This window comes from Helianthus annuus, chromosome 7 (assembly GCF_002127325.2).
Source record: "Helianthus annuus cultivar XRQ/B chromosome 7, HanXRQr2.0-SUNRISE, whole genome shotgun sequence".
Taxonomy (NCBI): domain Eukaryota; kingdom Viridiplantae; phylum Streptophyta; class Magnoliopsida; order Asterales; family Asteraceae; genus Helianthus; species Helianthus annuus.
The window spans coordinates 107,495,930-107,518,838 of NC_035439.2; the positions used below are offsets into that span (position 1 = coordinate 107,495,930).

Below are 22,909 nucleotides of genomic sequence, written 5' to 3' on the forward strand. Positions count from 1 at the left end.
GATTAAAGCAACGATGTGGGCTGCCTTTATAAGGGATTTGTTATTATAAATGGCTTGAGTAGTTGAGTTATTAATGTGGGACAATGAAATTAACATTTCTTGCTAGCATAGAGAATTAGCAGGTTAAACAAAGAGCTACTAAACAATCAAGAGGTTTGGGAGCACCCCCTTCGTGGTTCGAATCTCTACATCCATATATCAAATAGATTTTGGCAAAAAAAAAAAAATCAATACATTATGTTGGGCGTTGGCAATTATTAAGATAAAATACATAAAATCAATACATTATGTAGGCAATTGCCAAAATTGCCAAAACCAATACAATACAACTCGGGCCAGTTGGATAACAATTGTTCTAGACTTTGCTTAGCTTTTCTACCAAAACCAAAAAAATTAAGTGAAGATATGCAACATGTCTACATGTTTGAAGATGGACCAAAATCTCACTAACTTTAGCAGTTATGGCAGAAATTAAGCTGCAAATCAACCCTGTGACTCATCTTGTGCTTGTCCAACCCACCCCTTTGCCACCTACAATGACTAAACCTTTGCAAAACTCCCAAGGCCAGAAGTTCCAATGAACAATTGCAGGCATAAAGGGGAAAAGGTTTCATGACTGGTCCCAAAGTTGTATAGCACATCAGCTGCAATTACATTAAATGATTTTAGTTAATATTACAAGTTGGGAGACTTTGATTCGTTTCTTTTTCAGCTTATTTTTTACTTATCTAGTCTATTTGACCCATTTAAAGACAGGTAATGACCTAGACAGGTAATGACCTGAATCCACCAATTTATTAAAAAATGGGCCGGTACCGCCACCTGACCTACTTTAACCAATTCAACATCATTAGTCATAGCAGCAGTATGCAAAGACAGGTCATAACATGAATGAACAAAAAATGTGTTCGATTATAACTTTCTTCATGGAATTGATTAAGATTAGGCGCTAAAAGACATGGAAATATGAGTCTGTGCTTACGTTAGATTCTTTGAGTTTGAAATTCCCATAGATTTGCAGCCCGCATGTTCCAATATAACATGAGCACACTCTGTACTTTTTTGTCACGGCTCTATGCAGTATAGATTCACCTTCATCATCAACTGCATTTGGATCAGCACCAGCCAATAGCAATCCTATTGTCGTTTATAAACAATATTATTACGATAACAAACCAAATAATTAGTTACAATGACTTGGCCCGTTTTGAGATAAAACACAACCCAAATCGATCTATTCATAAGTAAAGATCGTAACAAACTTACACGCATACAATCAGGTTGGCCATGATACGCGCAGACATGAGCAACGGATGGGCCAAACCCATCCCTTAACCGAGATCTGATATTATCATATCTACTAAGAAGAGCCCGAACACATTCGGGGGATCCAGCTGCAAGCGCAAAGACAAGTGGTGGGTCCCCATCTGTATCAAGAACATCCACATTGGCCTCTCCAATAAGCACCACACAGTCCCAAACAATCCAATGAAACAAATTTAAACTCATAAGACAACCTTGTATTTTCCATGGCTGATCCACACATCAAGTAGACATATAACTACATTTTAATAGAATCGCAACTGCGATTTAAAATTCTCACTACCTTAGATGCAATCGAACATCAAAAAGAGTGAATCAAGCCATCAAAATTAATAATAATAATAATAATAATAATAATAATAATAATAATAATAATAATAATAATAATAATAATAATAATAATAATAATAATAATAATAATAATAATAATAATAATAATAATAATAATAATAATAATAATAATAATAATAATAATAATAATAATAATAATAATAATAATAATAATAATAATAATAATAATAATAATAATAATAATAATAATAATAATAATAATAATAATAATAATAATAATAATAATAATAATAATAATAATAATAATAATAATAATAATAATAATAATAATAATAATAATAATAATAATAATAATAATAATAATAATAATAATAATAATAATAATAATAATAATAATAATAATAATAATAATAATAATAATAATAATAATAATAATAATAATAATAATAATAATAATAATAATAATAATAATAATAATAATAATAATAATAATAATAATAATAATAATAATAATAATAATAATAATAATAATAATAATAATAATAATAATAATAATAATAATAATAATAATAATAATAATAATAATAATAATAATAATAATGGGTAAAATGGGCCAAGTGGGTCGAACAGACACACAATATCCCACCGTGATAACCTATATCTCAAATATCGGTCCTCGACCGATATCTAACTTTTTACCGCATTAAATGCTTAGGTTGAAAAGCCTAAAATAAACAGATGCACGTATAAACTTTTCTTTGAGAAACACAAACACTCGCTAATAAGAATTATTGGTTATAAACAAACCTGTGTATCCAAAAATGTACAAGCGGCCTCAAGTGCAACTTCAAGAGCCCTAAACTCAAACGGCAAGTAATCAGGGGACGTTTTCAACTCACCCCCTTCTGACCGCCAAACCTCACCACCCCCCGGCCGCCTTTAATTGCCGTTGCAACCCACCACATACTGCAATACATAACTATCAAGAGAATTCAAAAGTAACACTTCATCGGCTGTTATAATGCACCGAATTTGCTCCAAATTTACAACAATAAACTTCTCTCTTCCCAATATTGTTGACAGATAAACAAATAACGGATCAAGCAGGCGAAGATCTCGTGCAGGAAGATCACAACGACGCATTATCGTGAATTTATCGACCTCAATAATTTGGGAATCACCAGTTGCAGCGTCAACACGAATCCATGAACGAAGACCTTGACCACGTTTTTTGAGCCCTAAAACATCAACCTGCAATAACGTTACTTTTAGAGGGCGATATTATTGTATTTTTTTAATTTTATCGTAAACCTTTACCCCTTGAAACGGTTGGCGGCCAGATGCAGATGGCCTATAAGATGTCTCTCTGTGGTTCGTAGCTGAGGCGGGTTTTGGTGGTAGCAAGCGTTCTTTTAGGTCTGCCACAACAGTGTTCTGACTGCAGAAACATGAATGCTAATTCGTAAATCTCAAACTACTTATTAAAAACAACTTATTTCACCCAAAATCAGCAAATAAAGCACGATTCTTCATCCACACGATAAACAGATAAGTTGTTTAAATGCATATAAAAGAAAAGGACACTTTAAGCAACAACCACAAACACAAAATCCAAAAAAACATATAAAACTGAAATATTCGGATCACAACAAACAATTCTTCATATGTTCAGTTTCAAATTCACCAAAAATTTCATGAAAACTATATATTCCATCATCTGATCTCAATCAATCAAAATACACCAAATCAACTCTAATAGAAACCTATTAACCTAATAACAACTAATAATGGTATAGATAAGCATCTGGTGGGTATGTATGAACCAGGTAATAATGGTAGCCTCACAACCCTACAGCTGGAGGCGGTTGATTGACCAAAAGCACCTGGCGCGTACGCACCACAGAGTGTGTTACCTGTCACGAAACACACGTTAAGTTATTAAGAATATCATCTAAAACCGCAGTTAGTTGTCTAGTCCACATTATTCACTAAACAATTAAATGAACCCACAAAACAAATTTTACCAATTCACATTACAAAAGACAATCTCATAAACAGAAATTTGGTCACTTTTTTTGGAAAAAAAAATCACTAACTGGAACAGAAATTTGGTCACTTTTTTGGAAAAGAAAGTCACTTTTATGCGCAGAAGAGCATAAAATTAATGAAAGTCAAAGATAGAAATCAAATAAAAACCCTCATTAGGCACCAGTAACTTGAATTACTTCAAGAGCAGACTCCTCAGCAGGCCTTTCCATCTTCACATCAACATCTTCAGAGTAATATTTATGAACCTACATATTCAAACACATACAAGGATAACAATCATGTTAACTCAACAAAACCATCCAAACTCAGGTACAATCAGTTAACAGAAGTACCAATTATAAGAGTGAATAACTGAATGTCATGAAAAAATGAACATTTTACCTCCAGCAATTTCCCAATGTCAACAACATCCCCATGTCTGCAGTTAAGCCAATCGCCCAAACAACTGTAGTAACCCAATAATGTAAAAGGTATGAATGTTAGTGAAGAAACTTAAGATAGTGAAGAAACTTCACCTCTTCCGGGATAAGGAAAAGTAAAGCATTTCATTTGCACCTTCTCCTTAGCTTTATACAAATTCTCTGGTCGAAAGCAGCTATTTTGGCTTCCTCGCATTTCATCCTTAAACAGGAAACAAATATAAGTTAGTGACAGCCTACCAAATTCGCACAAAATGGTTTTAGCTAGATCTTTTTATCTTTCTTGTTTGACCGATTAGATATAAAACATAAACCAAGTCCATATATTTAAAAGTAAATGGGTCTAAGCGTCGGCTGTACTTAAGCCTCTATTTTTTTAGACTACTTATTGGATAAATAAATCTTTCTTTAATAATTAATAGACATAATTATAGTTAGTATTTCAATTAACTGAGTGAAGATTTCTACTGGTCAACGTTCTAACTTGCAAATCATCAAAGATGCATAGAAAACTAAAAATTTCACAACTAAGTAAAAAAATTAGGGCATCTTTGAACAAGAATTATTCCAATATATTATAACAAAGGTAAAAACCAGGTAGCTAACTTACCTTCATAGGGTCAGTAGCATCTATAACAAAGTTGGACACCATGGCTAGGTGGCAAAAGAGTCGCGTACACATCGAAACTTTTTTTGTCCACCCTTATTCCTTAACTTACATAAAAAACTAAATAAGATTATAAGAAGTATATTTACAAATAATCCAAAAAATACAAGTTAAAACCAAAAAAACACGAAACTGAAATAGTTTTTGCCCTAGTTTGTGCATACCTACGGTGGATATTGCTTGATTTCAAAATTCAATGCAAGTCTGCAAGCAACAAAGATTATTTATAATATCAAAAGAAGGAAAAAAGAAACAAAACTAATAAACGATTCTTCACAAGAAAATCCAGATCCAGTTCTTTACTCACCAAAATCTTAATGGATTGACAAAGTATGTGCCTTTTAATCGCAACCACGCTAATCAACAGTGTAAATCCAAGTAGATCTGATGCACAATCAGAGTCAAACTAACAAAAGCATATTCAACAAAGAAAAATTAGGTCAAGATAGACACATTAAAAGAAAAAAAGACCCTGAACCAGTTACTAAGCATCTCAAAAATGTGAAATTTGACTTTATTACCTGAATAGAAACCGAGTGGCAGCGGCTTTTTAAATCGCACCATAAGTTCATCAGATTTATCCATGGGTTCTTCTTATGGAAGCTTCGTACACTCAAAAGAAGAACAACGACAGACGGAATCGTTGTGGTTCATCCTCTAATGGCTTTACCTTCGCTGGAACCCTAGTCTCCTCCGATCGCCTTTGTCTGATTTCATGTATTGCAGACCCCGTGGTTCAGCGTTGTTGATGAATTTGAGAGAAAGAGAGAGAGAGAGAGAGAAAAGGAGGTTACCTTCATCGATCTGGTGAGAGATCTGGCGAGATCCGAGAGAGAGGCCTGATGAAGTCGCCATATAGCAATCGCCAGAGCAGGATGAGAGGATGAGCGGCGGACCAACAAATGAGAGATGAGAGAAACCCTAGTTTGTGTGTCTGCGTGTATAGATTTAGGGGAAAGGGTATAAGTGGAAAGTGAAGTTTTCTAGTGCTTAAAAGACTTGTACATCATGCTTTAGGAGTGTTTTAAGGAAATTTCAATGACCTTAAGAAGTCCTTTGGATATGTATATTATATATAGTATAGATATAGATATATATATATATATATACACACACACATATATGTGTGTGTTTTTATCTAGGTTAGGGCCAAATAACAAACCGTGTAAAATTTGAAAACGTAAAAGGCAAATCTCATTAATTTTGAAGCAAAAGCTATGTATTGAAATTAGCTATATAGATAAACGACAATTTTTATAATTTACTCTATCTATTTTCATGATATTTCTAATCTAAAAATATATGGATTTAATGTGGTTGTAAACCTTAATTTTAGTTAGGGTTTGAAGTTTCGTATATTTGGATTTAGCTTACATGGATTAGTTAGATTCGGGGTAAACCGGCAAAGACAATTGGCGAAATTGAAGATGTGTTGGTGTTTAACTCATTTAATTTTATAATTTAAAAATTATCATACACAATAACTTAAACTAATAAGCACCTCTATGCATCATAACAATCAATCGAGACTAAAGAAAGGCTATTGGTGCTACATAAATTTACATTACTAATAACATGATCAATGTAGTTAAAATAGCCAAATAAAACCACCGTGGTTGAGCCGATGCATGTGTCGCGAAACCAAAGCCCCCGAAACCTCCAAATGACCCGTCTGGGCTGTCTGGGCTTGTCTGTACCTGCGCAGGTGGCGGAGGTGAAAGAACTGGAATATCACATGTCCCGAACGGTGCATTCATCCTGCAATATGCAATGTTCGGACATCCACATGTCAGATAACCATTGGCTACATCCACGGCTTCTGGTGCTCCTCCGCCATCACTCCTCTATAATCAACAACAACCATCAAAAAGTTACAACTTTTCATATTAAGCCATGCACTACTAAACAAATAATCTATATATGTGTGGACGTTCGGGGGACAAAAGTGAAAGTGCACTAATTTTAACATTATTTTACTAATTTCATGAAAATAACGTTAAAAGAGGGGGAGGTTAATCGTGAATAATGTGGAGGCGTTGATGGCTGAAAGACAAAAGGGTACATGATTGTTGAGTGTTATGTGCCTTGTGTTCAAGGCTTGATGCAAAACTACTATCGAGCCGGTGGTCTCACTACTGTCTACATATTACCCTCCGCAGACTCTACCTTATCTTTGCTATTGATGGGATGATGATGATTACTAAACAAATAAAGAACACATACATACTTAAAAGAAATTCGGTATAGTTCGTAGATGATGGTCATTTGTATAGTAGCAACATAAATGATTTGTTGATAGTTCATACCTGGTAGAAATCAACAGCAATAAAGTTCGGCCACCGCCCGCCAGCGGCTTGTTGGCATGTTTTCATCATCGAGATCAGTGAACCGGAGTTATCGATACAAGCTCCGGTCACATTAGGGTTAGTAGAGAAGTAGTTCTGAAGAACAAGTGATCGTGATGTCGTGTTCATTGCCAAAGATTCAGACCGGTTATGACACGAACCCGCAACCTGACCCTCAGTTCCATCTGGGTTCAATCACTTTGTTACAACTTATATTACACGTATATGAAGCACTTAAAATGTTAAATTAATATCTAAACTTACATTGGGTTTCTACTACGAATGACCACTCGTAAGCGATACCCTCAGATGCTTCTCTTGCAGATTTGGATGTAAAGACAACCAGGCGTTGGTTCTGGAGGACCATATCGGTGATCGTTGGCCAATCGCCACCGTCTTTGGGCATCTGACTCACCGGAAACATGTATCTGGTGAGGCCAGATGCACTAAAAACTTTGTTCAATCCATCTGGGGATGTGACATAATCCTCGATGAAAAGGGTGACAATTTCTCTAGGATTTGCTTCTAAAAACTTTTGAACCTCTCTTAGCACATTGATCGCTGGTTGCTAGACAAACAGGTTGCATTAGTCATATGCATACAAATGGTTTCTTTCTTGATCATAAAAATAATATATGAATCTATCGAATATATATAACTAATTCAAACTATAACTCATTGCCGATAATATTCTCTAACTCTATACTGATAACGTGACCAGTGACGGTGTGACAACAGTAAACTTTATTATGGTTGTCAAGGGCAATCTAAAGTAACGGAAAAATAACTTCATGTAAATCAGAATGCTTGTAAATTGCTTTGAAACTACATAAATAAAAGTACGGATTGATCATAGTACTGGCAGTACCGATTATTAGCAACCAGTTAGTGATAGTATGAATTGTTCAAATCTAATTTATTTTAAGTATAGATAACAAAGACATGCTTACATATGCTGTTATGTTGTAGCATCTGCCACCGAAGGAATGACACATCCAGATGTCGTTATTGAAGTCATACATATCCAGCATTAGCCCTCGAACACCATTCTACATAGAGGAACAAAAAGTCAAGTTACATCAACCCATTTATATCGGTTTTTTTTTTTTTTTTTTTTTTTTGTAAATTATTACAAAAAACAAGATTCGATAATATTAATGATCCAGTCCAGCAGCCAAGACAAAATCAGATGACGGACAACATGGTTTTATATCATACGCTGATCGACGAAGTAAGAAAAGGTCAATCGATAATTAAAACCTAATTAATTAACTAAAAACCTATTGGCATTTTTAGAAACTAATGTAAAGAATAATTAAAAGCATATTGGCATTTTTAGAAATTTATCGGCATTACAACTTACTACTTAGAACCTTTGAATTATAGGGGTAGTGTTATGGTTGGTATATATTTCAACTTAGGAGAGCATCATTAATGAAAGAAAAACAAACCATTATGGTTGGTTGTGAGGCATCGTGTGTCACCAAATCGGGTTAACTTCGCCTATAATTGTAGCTGAGTTGGTTCTTTAGACGAAGGCCCGAGTTCAATTCTTAGCATCATAATAAATAAACCTGGGCTCGAGTTCAATTCTTTAGACTATGGCTCAAGTTTACGGAAAGGCGTTCTCATTCTACATAGATTTTATTGTAAATTCTTTGTTGAAGTTTTATGATTTTTCATAAAATCTTTGATGAATGAGGACGTCTTTTTATTAACTCAATTTACATCTTAAACAATTTTACGATTTTGCTAGACTTATTGACCAAATTAACACACAAGACCCTTAAATTACGTGAACTATATTTTCGAGAGGTTATTTTGAAGTCAAATGGTAGCCATTTTTTCTTCAAGTGACGAACCTTTTGAACAAGGGTGACCGAGCACATAACATTTCTTGACTTTACACATTATGGACCACGCACGCAGCCGTTGAAAACCAAGAGTTTCAATATGTGACAATCAAGAATCATAACTTTCCAACAAAAATACCATCCTAAACGGTTTGACCACGCATTATATACTTGCACAACACGCATTAAGTTAAACCCTTAACCCTTTCCAAGTAAAATCATGCAATCAATTAATTAAACACCCATTTTTTTAATCATTTTCATATTTATTAAACGAGACGAAACAAATGAACATGAACATGAATATTTCAAACCAGAAAGACAATCTTACTTACACGTAGTTGCGACGATACATCATCTTCCTGGTTAGCCGGGCCAAGCACCGGAGACCCACTAGGGGATTTAGAACCCGAAAGCGCATACGAATTATGTGTCGTTAGCCATGAATACCGATTAAACGGAAGCCCATTCACCTGTTCCACAAACACATACTCACACAAAAACCCTAACCAATATTCATCAAACAAACAATATTATTAATTCATCAACAACTTTAACACCTTCGAAGTAGGACTGATCGGTTGGATCCGAGTGCATCTGGGACGGGTATTGCCACTAGCCGGGCATGTGCCACACCGCAATCCGGCGTCGCATTGGTTGCCGTCCATAGAACATGTTTCACCGATCTAAAAACGCAAGAACATTGTATTATTAGGTGATGAGGGTTAGGAATAAGAATTATTTGATATATTAATTAAGAGACCTTTAGAGATGATGATGGTTGAAATATAGAAAGAATTGAAATGGATAATATAGTGATGATGAGGATAAAATGCGGCATTTGAAGCCTTGTTCTTCGCAAGATTCGACGGAGAGAGAGAAGCGGAGAGATTATATGGTTGTTTTCAGATATTGTTTTAACATCTTCAACAATGGTATATATGGAAACTAGAAAGTAGGAGAAAGTCAATTTTATTTACTCTTTTCATGTTTTATTCAAACCTTTTTTTAATAAAACTAAATGTAAGAAAAGTATTTTCTTCTATCGACAATTTTGTATATTCATATTTTTGGATTGAAAAGTAAGTAAAATTTTGGGATTTTATTACAGACTTTTTAAGGTCCAATTCTTTTATGATATAGTCAATACAGTTCTAACAAGTTGCTATAGTGATTAATTATTTAGTTTCTCCGCGGTTTAAAGTTAAACTTCCACTAACATCACTTTAAAAGACATTCATGGTGGCAATGGAGTTTAGAACTAGGCCTCTATGGAGGTCACCGGTTTAAAACCGAGCCGAACCGGATTTTACCGCAGTGGGCCTTCGAGCGAGCGGATTTTCCCTGGAACCAGTGGCTGGGATGGCTTGGGTATGCATCCAACTCTGACCTAGAGATGAGCTCGGTACTATCCGTACCGGTACCGAAAATCCCCAAAAGTGGGTACCGGCACCGAATTACGGTATGGTTTGGTACCGGTACCGGTTTGGTACTGGTATTTGAGGGAAAAAACCTGTAGGTCTCTAGAGGAAGATCTAGTTAACCTTATCCTTGTTGTTTAACACAATAACCAAGTGCGGAATCCCTGATTATGTGCAAATCAAGCCCAAGAACACACAAACACAAAAGGATTTCACTGATTAAAGCTCAAAGTATAAATTCCAGCAGAGTAGTAGTACAATATTTGAACAAGAATCTCTCAAAACTCTCTGGGTGTGCTCTTATCTAAAACAGGGGATAAGTCACTGGTATTTATACTCACACCAGTGAGTTTGCAACGTAACAGAGCCTCTGGCAACGACACATAATGAAACAGAACAATATACATCGTACCATATGCATGGAAACACAAAGAAATAAAAAGAACATTATCGAAACAATAATCAAATGTATCGAAATAGAACCATTTCTATTTCGATATTCCTCCAAAAAAACTCCTGTTTCGATGTTTTTCCATTCTTGTTTCGATGACATGTCATGTCTTGTCTACATTCCTATTTCGATGATGAACATGGCATAAATATATCAATATAGACTTGCTCTGATATCATCAAAACAACCATGTATTTTGTTATCATCACATCATCGAAATAGGAATATAATGGTCATTATACTCATGTGTTTCGATCCCTTGAAGTTGTCACCAGTGGCGGATCTAGAAAATTATTATAGAGATAACGTTTCAAAGAAAAAGGGTAACGAAATCGAAAAAACGTTAAATTTTTCCAAAATTATACTAAATTTACACTAACATCGAAGCGTCAAGGGGTAGCGAAGGTTACCCCTTCTTGAAGGGTAGATTCGCCCCTGGTTGTCACATAAAGTTATCCTATTTCGATGACATCATACTCCAATATCAGCCATGTTTCATAGACTTGAATTCATATAACTATAATGAATTAGCCTTTATTAGTTTACAATGACATCATGCTGATGTCATGGCAACTCTTGCGTCCGTGGCTCTTCGTGCTTCGTGTGTCGTTCTTTGGGTCGCATGACAGAGGAATTTTGCGGCGTCGCTTTTGAACCGAACCGAGCCACATCCACACAAAAGTGCATCAACAAAATCCCCCTTGGATGTTGCTGGTGATGGTTCGTTCTTCACACGACATGATCTTGAAAGTCCTCACGTGTCACAATGAGGAGGTGCATCAAAAAAACTCCCCCTTGAATATTCTGCATGAATCTTTGGTCTTCAAAGCTTCAGATCCTCGTGGTATTGATGAGTGATCAGCTGTAACTTGATCATCTTGATCCTCTGACCGCATCCATATCGTGTCGTCATTCCACAGCTTGTCATCTGACTTGTTCTCTTCACCTTTAGCTGGTTCGGATGCCGCATCTGCACATACAACAGAGCTAAACGCGTAATGAGAACAACCGCTAAGGATATATTCAACCTTAGAAAATTTTTCAAACGAAAACCTTACTAAGAGCTTATATCAAACAATATAAGCAGACGACACACATATGACCAACTCTCAATCAACTACCAACCGACAACAGTTTGAAAGTTTCAAATTGTTCAATTTTAGATCTTTAACTTTCAAAACTTGTTAACTTCGACCGTTTATGGAGATGCAATTGTTTTAGGTTTTCAATCAGGATTTGATGGAAAGATTCGAGTTCCAACATCAGGCAATCAAAAATAAAATAGAAATAAAATATTTTTGGTTTTTATAAAGTTTATATTAAAACACACTTAAAATCTTTTTGGTATTTTTGAATATTTCAAATGTAAAGATGGAAAGCAGTAAATAAATATTTACAGACATGCAGAAACAGAGAAACATAAATAAATATTTACGGACATTTTTTTGCGAGTTTCGAGGGTAAGAGAATCATATCAGTGTACAGTCATGCCAAAACACCCTTGTTGTTCGATTAGTTAACATTTAGATAAGTATCCTATAACGATTATCGGTATTGTTGTCCACTTAAACTCAACAATTAGATGTAATCATATGACTTGGTGATACGCTAAGGTATGATTTATACTTACCGACCTGTGTTCATCCACTCACGACTCATTCCCGTATCAAGGTATGCACGAGAGTTTACTGGTGTGTATACCATTTATCATCTATTTTAACGTATGATGTGAGATATTCACTTATTTGAAGATGAATACAAGCCCTATGTGATAAAATATACTTATTAATGAGGAACTTGATATTCGGATGCATGCAGGGCATGAAAGCCAAGTGATTCTTTCTTGTCTATCTGTTTTTACTTTTATCTTATTTTTGCTTTTTAGTTTATCTTTTTATAGTCTTAAAAATCTTTTCAGAAAGTTTGGTTCGATTAGACATTGACGATAAGCCACTATTAAAAGCTCTTGTGTCCTTGGATGACCTCGGTATCTTGCCATCACTATACTATGTCCGCGATGGGTACACTTGCCCTAACGTGTGTAGAGTGATAGTAGAATATCGTGTTTTATAAATTTAAAACTCGAGTCGGCTAGTAAAAAAGAGCTAAAATATATCTAAAAAATATATATACACACCCGCACACGTCATAATACAATAAGAACACATATATATAGGAAGTACCAGCGGCGTATCCACCATGTTTTTATTGTATTACAATCATCTCGTTATTTAATCACTCTAGATTTTATGTCATCACACTTAACAGGACTCACTATGGTTTCCATGTATCAAATTTCATAATTATGTGTGCACCCATAATTACTTAACTCGTTGCATAGTCCGCATAGCTCATCTTGCCAAGTGATGAGTTATGGACAGGATCAAAGATGGATGCTTTGTTTCAACAATTGGAATAATGTGTGCGTCTCACGTGTTTTCCACTAGCCATAAAGACTGTACGCGTTTCACAGATAGACGGGTTCATAGGTAAGGAATGTGCGATCACAAATGAGATGCATCACGAGAGTCGTTCAATTTTATAAAGAACGAGAACTCCGTATTTCGATATATCGATGCACATTACACATATATGCACAAGCATATCAGTTTTGTAAATGATATAGGAATATTAATATCATTAAAATAACTGAAAAATGTATATGAGTCTTGGATAACAAAGGAGATCGAAATGTAAAATCCTAGTTGTTTATAATTGCATCATTGTTGGCACGAGCCTCATTAACTCCAGCATTAAGAGCACGTCCCTGAGCAGGGTTGTTAACAACTTGGTTTTGTGTAGCAGCAACTTGGCAAACGTTAGCCGTATGTCCAAAACGCCCACAATTTACGCATTTTCGACTACGGGCGCTGGCATGATGGTGAAGGTTACATTGGTTGCACAGAGGTGCAGTTCCATTGTATGGTTTTCTAGCAGGGGGTTGTGCTGGTTGGTTGGGAGTAGCATGGTTTGGTTGAGTAACCACAGCAAAATTTTGTGAAGCCTTACGCTTCATCGATTTCTTGGAAGGTTTGGCTTTAGTTTCTTTGGGTTTATCTTGTGTGGTTTTAGCAGTCTGTTCCTTGTCGCATTTGCGAAACAATTTCCCTTTTTTGATTTGAGATTCAGTCACGGTAGCAGCTAATTCGATAGCCTGTCTAACAGTAGCGGGGTTGCTACCAGTGACTATATCCTGAACCGGGTCAGGAAGGCCATCAATGTACTTCTCGATTGCCTTATCCAAAGGCGTAACCATTGTAGGACATAACAAGCTCAACTCCTCTTAACGGTCGGTGTAGGCACGATGTTCTCCACTATCTTGTTTCAGATCTTGGAATTCGTTCTCTATTGCCCTTTGCTTGTGACGTGGGCAGAATTCCTTTATCATAAGAGCTCTGAGCTCTTCCCATGTCTGAGCCATCGCTACAGCTGCACCCCTATCCCTCATAATTCTGTTCCACCACGTGAGTGCTCTCTTTTGGAACACGCTTGATGCAAATTCTACTTTGCGCTCATTTGGACACTAGATATGGCTGAATGTGCTCTCTAGACTCTCAAACCATTGTAGGAGCCCAGTTGCTCCCTCAGAACTGTAACATTTTCAAAAATTTTATTTATAAAATTTAAAATAAAGTATATAAAAACTTAGATTATTAAACGGGTAGATGATAGGTAAGTTGGCTGTTAGAAATATGAGATATTTAGACGAACATAGGATCTGTTTAATATTTAATTATAAAAATACATTATATTTGACCTTACTCCGTTTTTAATGAAACTTATGTCAAAATGTAGATAAAAATATTCTCGTTCTAATGACATATTCATCATTTTATAAAACGTTATATTTTAGAAGTTATAAACGCCAAATGAGTGAAGCAGCTGAATTAATTATAATATATATTAAATAAAATATTAAAACTAAAATATGAGAATGTAGTGTACGTGAGGCATGCATATGTCTACGTGTGTATTGCCGTCTACTCCAAGTCTTCTTTTTAGTATAGTAGGAAGAAAGAGAAAGAACATTTCAAATTGCTTCTTTTCGTCTACTCCAAGTCTTCTTTTTAGTATATTAGGAACAAAGAGAAAGAACATTTCAAATTGCTTCTTTCCCTTTTGTCCTCTGTCTCTCGCCCTCTCCCTTTCTAAGTCTATAGTTTTTTTTTTCCTCAAGTATTATACCTATAATACTTCAAAGCCTGCCTCGTTTGGAGTGTTTTAACTGCTGATCACTAATTCGATACCCTGTCCTGATCTAACCCAACAACGCATGTCAAGGCTTTGCCTGACTAAGTACGTTGGGGTTCTGTCTCGTGACGTATTGATAAAGTTAAATTGTGTTATTATACTTAACACGAGTACATTATATATTTTGTTAAAAATCTCAGGAGTTATACCCAAGATTATACCAGAAGGCCTGCAGTTGAACCCTAAAGTTACAAAGTGAGTCATTCTCTTTTTCTCACAGTTTATGAGCCATTATATTTAAAATACTTTGCAAAAACCCTAAATGTTTATCAATTATACTTACAGTGATAAGTCTTTGTATTCTACAATTACTGCTGGTATGTGGGGTTTTGTATACACTACTAATCAAGCGTTACCATTGGACAAAGAGTTAGCCAACAGTAATATGACCACAGTCATAGTAACTGCCAACGTGACAAATACTGAATGAGTAATTGGGTAGATATAAACATTGTAATCGCTCTTAATACTGTAAAATTAAAAAGCTTATTTTTATAAACTGGAATAAACTCGCCCATATTTCTTGCTGATAAAATATTTTTAAAACGCGTTTCAGTTAATTTGTTGTAAAGATAATAGAAGCCAGCTATGGAGCACAGAAGGCTTAAATAAAGTGGCTATAAATGCCTGGATAAAAGAAGAAATTTATATTTGTTAATTTGGATTTATCCCTATAAAAATATTTGAATGAAATACGGGTTTTAACCCATTTGTTTAATATTAAAAATTTGGTATTTTAGAAACTCTGAAATTGTTTCCTAACTACGATCCTGATGAAAAGTTTTTCCGCTGCGTAATTAATAAACACCGGTACCACTTGACTAGTTCACGGCTCCCGCTCCTAGGGTGGGGTCGGGGGTTGTGACAAGAACCACTAAACTTGAGTAGTTTAGCTGAGTTAAATTGTTTATCGTTGCATGGAGCAGGTGCATTGTTGTTGTTATTGTTTGCTTGGTTTAACTGAGTCACAAGATTTGGTAGCACAGCAGCTATTTGTTGAGCAATCATAGCCACCATATCGGCTTCCTTAGCAGCATTTCGACGGAGAGGCATTCTAAAAGAGAAGGAAATGAGAGAAAACGAGTGAGATGATATTTGGATAATCAAAATTGGATGTTAAGAATATCGACGAAGCATAATGATTATGATCATTTGTTTGTTATTTAAAACAAACAATTGACACAGTGACTAATCAAAGTAAATGGGTCTTTATAATGTAGCGCAAAGACATGCTTTAGCCTATAGGTGAATACTCACCCTAAGAGTTCCCAGGTAAGAGTGACTGGTCTGATTATGCGGATTTGTACGAACACTCTAGCTTAGACAGAAAATTCAAGGTACAGGCATTTACCCTTCCGGATTGCACGTGTTCATATTATTAAAACCCAAACTTTGACGAGATTTTGAAAATTTTTGAAGGCATAAGCCCAAAAATAAATTATCTAAGGATAGATGATTGATTTTCAAAATGAATTTGTAACTTCTGGATTTGTTTTGGTAATCACCTAAGGATAGGTGATGGTATTGTTTTAAGCACAAGATAACTTGTGTTAGAGTCCTAAAAAGGGTGTAGTCTAGGTCAAAAGTATTACTAATAACCTAATTCTCTATAACCATGGCTCTGATACCCATCTATAAAACCCCAATCGCGTAATATACAAAAACACGCGACGGAAATATTAGAGAGTTACGTTACAAATTGTTTCATAACACATGACTCTTAAAGTTTTGTTTTCTTGAAAGACTAATTACCCGTATTGTAAGTTTGTAAGTTATACATTAAATTAAAAAAAAGAAACTTTTAAGTTTTGAGAATATTAAAATATCCTCTCTAATACATTATATCTGTTTGTCAACATATTTAACATGAGATTTTTTTTTAATAAGAGAAAAGTACCTGGATAGTCTCTGTGGTTTATCCCGATTTCACCTTTAGTCCTTACATTTTCAAAATTACAGGTATAGTCCCCAACTTTGGCAAATTCGTTCTCAGATAGTCCCTGAAGCTGATGAAGGTCGGTTTTCTCAGTTAAGTAGGTGTGAAATGACAAAAATACCCTTACTTTTAAATTAATACCCAAAAAGTTAAAAGGAAATATAATTTATGTGGGACCATCACCTACCCACCCACTTCATCTTCCTCATTCTTCATCACCACCACCATCTCCACCTTCATCACCACCACCATCCACCTTTCACCACCGTACCCCATCCTTCACTCCGAACTGTCGCCACCCCATTATTCCAGCAACCACCCCGCCGGTAATCGGCTGTTTCAAATAACACAACCAATGCATAATATACCCGAACGTAATAAAATCATTAATCCACACAATTCTAAACCATCTTAACATAGGTAAACATACGTCAACCCAGATAAAACAACAATCGTAAAGAAGCTCTGTACTAACCGGATCCGGGTCGGGTCCGTTGAAGACGTCTGATTTCTGGTCGAACCGTTTTGTAACAAGTGAATAGATTAAGGAATTTGACCCGCTGACGATTAGAGGTAAACCTCGTCGGAGTTTAAGGTCGGAGATGTATTCCGATGCGAGTTTTCGGAAATCTGAAGGTGTGAAGACCGGTTTTGTCGGGTCAATTGTTCCGAGAAGGTGGTGGGGGACATTTAGTTGTTCTTCAGTGGTGATTTTGTTTGTTGTGACGTTGAGACCACTGTAAACGTGCAAGGTGATGATAGGAGAAAAAAGCTGCTATAAATTCACTCATTTTATAATAATCAAGTAATGAAGCAGAGGAAAAACCATCATCATGGCCATTGTTATGATCTGTAAAATCGTCATGCACTGTATCTCAACCGGTGCGGTACGGTGGTGAAAGGTGGATGGTGGTGGTGATGAAAGGTGGAAATGGTGGGGGTGAAGAATGGGAAAAATGAAATGGGTAGGTAGGTGGTGGGTTCCACATAAAGTATATATATATTTTTTAATTTTTTAGGTATTAATATAACAGGAAGGGTATTTTGGTCATTTCACACCTATTTAACTGAGAAAACTAACCCTCATCCACGCCAGGGACTATCCGAGAACGAATTTGACAAAGTTGGGGACTATAGCTGTAATTTTGAAAATGTAAGAACTAAAGATGAAATCTGTGCAAACCACAGGGACTATCCAGAAACTTTTCTCTTTTAATAAAGAATCACCTAACCATTTATAATTTACACTTTTAGGTGCTGTTTGTTTTTTCTGCAGGAAAACCTCTTCTGCTGCAGGCCACATCTGCAGACATCTGCAGGAGAAGATGTGGACCAAATGTCTACAGTCTGCAAGGAGAAGAGGGTTTGTTTTTTTTATATAAAACCTCTTCTAGGTTTAAAACACACACAACATCACATACTACACTGATCTCTCTCTACTCTCTCTCTACAATCTGCACCACCTCCGCCACCACTTCACCACCGCCATGACCACCGTCACCACCGCCACCACTTCACCACCGCCACCACCGTCACCACTACACCACAGCCACCACCGTCACCACTACACCACAACCACCACTGTCACCACTACACCACAGCCACCACAGATCGATGATGATGATGATGATGATGATGATGCAGATCGATGATGATGATGATGTTGCAGTTCGATTTGGAGGGTTTTGTTTCAGATCGATGATGATGTGAACGATTTGGGGGTTTGTTTCAGATCGATGATGTTGTGAACGATTTGGGGGTTTTGTTTCAGGGTGTCGGAGCAGGGGTGTCAGAGTGGATGGCAGAGGTGGAGGTGGTGGAGGTGGTGGCGGAGCAGGTGTGTCGGAGCAGGGGTGTCGGAGTGGATGGCGGAGGTGGAGGTGGTGGAGGTGGTGGCGGAGCAGGTGGTTTGTTTCAGGGTGTCGGAGGTGGAGGTGGTGGCGGAGTGGAGGTGGTGGCGGAGCAGGGGTGTCGGAGGTGGAGGTGGTGTCGGAGGTGAAGGTGGTGGCAGAGGAGGTGGTGCCAAGAAGAGGTAAACGTCTGCTCCAAGAAGCTTATGGTTTACCTCTTCCTCAGAAAGAGGCTGGGGAGAGGTAAAAAGCACTTCTCAAAAAAAAAACAAACACTCTTCTGAGGCTAAACCTCTTCCCGCGTCTGCACGGTGCAGACAGAAGAGGCCAGGAAGCTCTTCTTGAAAAAAACAAACACCACCTTAATGTCCGATCGAAAACTACAACACGTAGTTTACAAATGACATGTTATACTTACATTTTGGATTATCTACATAAGAAAATATTATAATCAGAAAATAGTCGACAAATTAGGATTTGTTAAAGTGAGCATTGTTTCTCTGACTTCAATAAACACTATAAAACTTTAATTACAAACACAGACTACTTTGTTTCTTTGTTTGGGCGTTATTGCATCTGGTTGTTGACATTCATCGAACTCCAAACAATCAAACAAAATCCAAAAATAAAAAAAAGATAATAAATATAAAACTCACTAGTCCCATAAAAACATCAAACAAAAATTTAATATTCCCAAAGGTCACCGACGATGTTTCAAAGGCCAATCAGATCAACGGCTCTCTGCATCTTCTTTCTATTTCAAATTCTTTCGAGTGTAATTTTTAAAACTTTTTTTTATAACGGATTCTCACACGCTCACTAAACCTACTCAACAGAACAAGAGTTCTTGAGAGAAACCGGCGTGTTAACAGCCTTGGCGGGCTTATAAACAATGGCACACGACACCTTTTTGTAGAACTTTGGCTTCACCAGTTTCCCTAGCACGTAAGCCTTGGCTTTAATCGTGAAATTTAGGTTCAGCGGCACTGGTGCAGTTAGTTTACCGTTCTCGCTGCTCCAGTTCACACCACCACCGTACAATGGGACACCTACACCGTGCACGTTCACACTCACGAGTCTGTGACCCTTTCTTGATTGATAAAACTTCTTGATCTGCACATGTTAAACAGTTATGTAATCGAATCGCCCTTCTAGTTAACAGACTAAGGGGATGGAGTTAACACAGTGGACTAAAATGGCAACGTTTGAAACTATTTGGACTAAAATGACAAAATATCCCACACAACAAGGACTAAAATGACATTTAACTCTTTTATTTTTAAATAATTTTTTACACATAAATACCACATAATCTTGTACTTGCAAAAATTTACCATATAACATTACACCTGAATTTTTTACACCACCTAAATACCACACCACAAACACTATATCTCGAGGGACCACTAGGTCAACAAACAATTTTTACACCGCCTAAATTCCACACCACAAACTAGGTCATGTGTTTAACACCTAAATATCATATAACATTACACCTACAAGGATTTGAACTCTCATTACTTTTATGTGTGCACACACCATACCAGTAAATCACTAAGTTACGGTAAACATGATTCGAGTAACATAACACCTCAACGAAACCGAAATCAAACTGTTGCTTACCGTTCCGGTGGCCAGAGTTAGCTCAGTGTACGCAAGATCTAGCATCGTGGAAGATACATGGACGCCAAAAAACGTACCCCGATTGCGAAAATTAAATTTCACGGTAGCGTTTAGTGTCACCATCTCCGTGGCTACCCCAGTCGCATCCGCCCCAGCATTGACCACAAATTGATCAAATGCAATACTCTACAAAAAGTCAAAAAGCCCACCCAGGGTTAGTTAATAAAAGGAGACGGTACCCTTGTAAATTTTATTAATATATAAAAAAAAACACACACACACAATACCCGCATGGTGATCACGGGCTTTTGCGGTCTAGCAACACCCCACAACACGAGACTAAAAAACGTGAAGAGAATAAAAAAGCCAACAACAAAAGCCAGAAAATAACATCTACGAGGAATGCCGGTCCGACCGGATTCATCGGAGAGTCCTTCTTCCTCGATCGCATCGAATCCTTTCTCGCCTTTCCGTTGGTGCTGTCTGTCTTTTCTGGATCCGGGTCTGAACGATCCGGAATATCGGGTGGAAGACGAGTTCCGGGACTGACGACCGGGTGACCCGTTGGGGCTTAGGACAGGGGTTGAGTGGAACGAGTTGGTGGTTTTTTCGCCATCATGCGAGTCGCGTGACGGGCTTTGTACGTAGTAAACTGGCCGGCCGTGTGATCTTGTTGGTGATGAGGCTGTTAAGCTTGTTACCTCGGAATCTGTCTTTGTGTGTGTAGACATTTTTTAACGGTTTTGATTTGGTGTCGGGGTGTTTGGTGGTTGAAAAAGTGGAAAAGGGTGTGGATCTTTGGCTACTGAAAGTATGTTTGAGAGTGTTTAGAGTGAGAGTAGACAAAGGGGAAGATGGGAAGAAGGTTGTAATTGATTACTTGGAATTTTATGTGTGTGTGTATGTGTCATAGAATATATGTATAGTGTCCATCGGTTTTTTAACACGTAGTGTCATCAACATTTTTTGTTTTGTTAGACTTATGACATTTTACGATTGTCTCCTACATTTTCTAGGATAAAGAATTTATTAAAACCTAAGCACACATACATGTATGTGTTCTTGGGAAATATACTTAACTTAAACAACTAACTCGTTCGAATTTTAGCTCTGTTATATATAGTTATATATACCTTTGTAAAAATTATATATTGTTATATACCTTTGTTAAACATAGGCTATAATATTTTAACCACTTTGTGAGTAAGACTATTGTTTACAAACCCGCTAGCCTATAAGCAATTTCATATAAATCTATAAACTTTTTAACTTGTCTAAAATATGAACGTATACATTAAGTCAAAGTGGGTTGATGCAACAATTATTGTAAATGAACGCCCTAGAAATGACTTTTTTTTTTGTTAGTGCACATCAGTTATATTTTTACTTTTTTGAACGGCAACGAACATTAATCTAAGTTCGGTCATTTGGATAAACTTATTAGCAAAAGGACATCCACGCTCTATGTAGGTAGACAGCTCACCAAACCCACCTATCATTCTAAGGAAAACACACCACCTGAAAGCCTACTGTTGTAAAACCTCTGATTCACCTGAAAAAAATACAAGTATGTCGCACCAAATGAGACTCAATGAATAGTTATTTCAATCTAATTTTGAAATATTCGTAATATAATTTATTAATTAAACGAGATATAAAAACTTTATTCTTTTTTTTTTCCTATTTTCAATTCATTAATAAAAACTTTATTTTTTTTCCCTATTTTCAATTCATTAATATAGGAAGTGCAGAATCATTTATGTAACATATCTAGATTCTTGAGTCAACTCATGTTTAATTGAATTTGTGCTTTTACACGATTATTGTTTTTAGACGATTATTACCTTACTAGATTATGTTTAATTGAAATTGTGCTTTTACGCGTGTACTACACGAGTTTAAGGATATAAATTTATAGTGCAGGGTTCAAATGAGAAAATTTTTTTGTAAAAGAAAAAAGAAGAATTTTCAACAAAAAAAAAAATGCTTCATTTACTTCAATTAATATTTGTATTTAACGAGTTGACGCAAACCCGCGCGTTGCTGCGGGACTATTAAACCGATCAAAATATATACGTTAAAAAGCTGAACCACGCACACGCGTTGTTGATCGTGACGTAAACTATTTATGATATGTGCACTTGCTACAACAAAGAAAACCTAAATGCTCAAAATAGTTTATATTGATCAATAACCATAAAGATTGATGGTGTTGCTGATTGGTTTTTTTCTCCCTCTCATATTATAAAAAATTATTTGAAGTTTACATGAATTAAACACACAACAAATATTTATCTTTCTTGAAGGTATTATAGTATAAATATATAAAAAATAGCAACTTTTATAAATCTCTTTAATTCTTTTTGACGTTTAAAAGAATTTGTTTTATACACACTCAATTAGCTTGTTGGGTGATGAAATAAATGTGTA

The 22,909-nt window shown here is 36.1% G+C and overlaps 2 protein-coding genes and 1 long non-coding RNA gene across 33 annotated transcripts; all 3 read right to left on the reverse strand.

Moving 5' to 3' along the window:
* Window positions 1-215: 215 nt before the first annotated feature.
* Window positions 216-5,700, reverse strand: LOC110867757. Of its 31 annotated transcripts, none has more exons than XR_004862331.1 (14): window positions 5,544-5,700; window positions 5,271-5,456; window positions 5,057-5,155; window positions 4,914-4,953; window positions 4,693-4,791; window positions 4,219-4,284; window positions 4,045-4,108; window positions 3,824-3,908; window positions 3,438-3,527; window positions 2,932-3,052; window positions 2,422-2,865; window positions 1,267-1,427; window positions 983-1,137; window positions 216-644 (listed from the first exon to the last, which is right to left on the reverse strand). It is a non-coding gene; the product is annotated as an uncharacterized LOC110867757 (long non-coding RNA). The 31 variants fall into 31 exon arrangements; XR_002551860.2 differs by having other exon boundaries at window positions 3,840-3,908; window positions 4,179-4,284; XR_004862333.1 differs by having other exon boundaries at window positions 3,831-3,908; window positions 4,179-4,284.
* Window positions 5,701-6,195: 495 nt separating this feature from the next.
* LOC110867756 (PI-PLC X domain-containing protein At5g67130) lies at window positions 6,196-9,843 on the reverse strand. Its single transcript, XM_022116759.2, has 7 exons — window positions 9,711-9,843; window positions 9,508-9,633; window positions 9,283-9,420; window positions 8,045-8,143; window positions 7,359-7,662; window positions 7,056-7,279; window positions 6,196-6,593 (listed from the first exon to the last, which is right to left on the reverse strand). The coding sequence occupies exons 1-7, from the start codon at window positions 9,786-9,788 to the stop codon at window positions 6,309-6,311; spliced, it is 1,254 nt and encodes a 417-aa protein (XP_021972451.1). The 5' UTR covers window positions 9,789-9,843; the 3' UTR covers window positions 6,196-6,308.
* Window positions 9,844-19,332: 9,489 nt separating this feature from the next.
* Window positions 19,333-21,371, reverse strand: LOC110867758. Its single transcript, XM_022116763.2, has 3 exons — window positions 20,767-21,371; window positions 20,480-20,665; window positions 19,333-19,969 (listed from the first exon to the last, which is right to left on the reverse strand). The coding sequence occupies exons 1-3, from the start codon at window positions 21,208-21,210 to the stop codon at window positions 19,682-19,684; spliced, it is 918 nt and encodes a 305-aa protein (XP_021972455.1). The 5' UTR covers window positions 21,211-21,371; the 3' UTR covers window positions 19,333-19,681.
* Between the last annotated feature and the right edge of the window lie 1,538 nt (window positions 21,372-22,909).

Coding starts and splice junctions, on each gene's coding strand:
- LOC110867756 (XM_022116759.2), bottom strand. CDS start 9,788: ATGCCGCATTTTATCCTCATCATCACTATATTATCCATTTCAATTCTT. Junction 7,663..8,044: donor GCTACAACATAACAGCATAT/GTAAGCATGTCT, acceptor CTGTTTGTCTAG/CAACCAGCGATCAATGTGCT. Junction 7,280..7,358: donor ATTCGTAGTAGAAACCCAAT/GTAAGTTTAGAT, acceptor GATTGAACCCAG/ATGGAACTGAGGGTCAGGTT.
- LOC110867758 (XM_022116763.2), bottom strand. CDS start 21,210: ATGTCTACACACACAAAGACAGATTCCGAGGTAACAAGCTTAACAGCC. Junction 20,666..20,766: donor AGCCCGTGATCACCATGCGG/GTATTGTGTGTG, acceptor GACTTTTTGTAG/AGTATTGCATTTGATCAATT. Junction 19,970..20,479: donor TAACTCTGGCCACCGGAACG/GTAAGCAACAGT, acceptor TAACATGTGCAG/ATCAAGAAGTTTTATCAATC.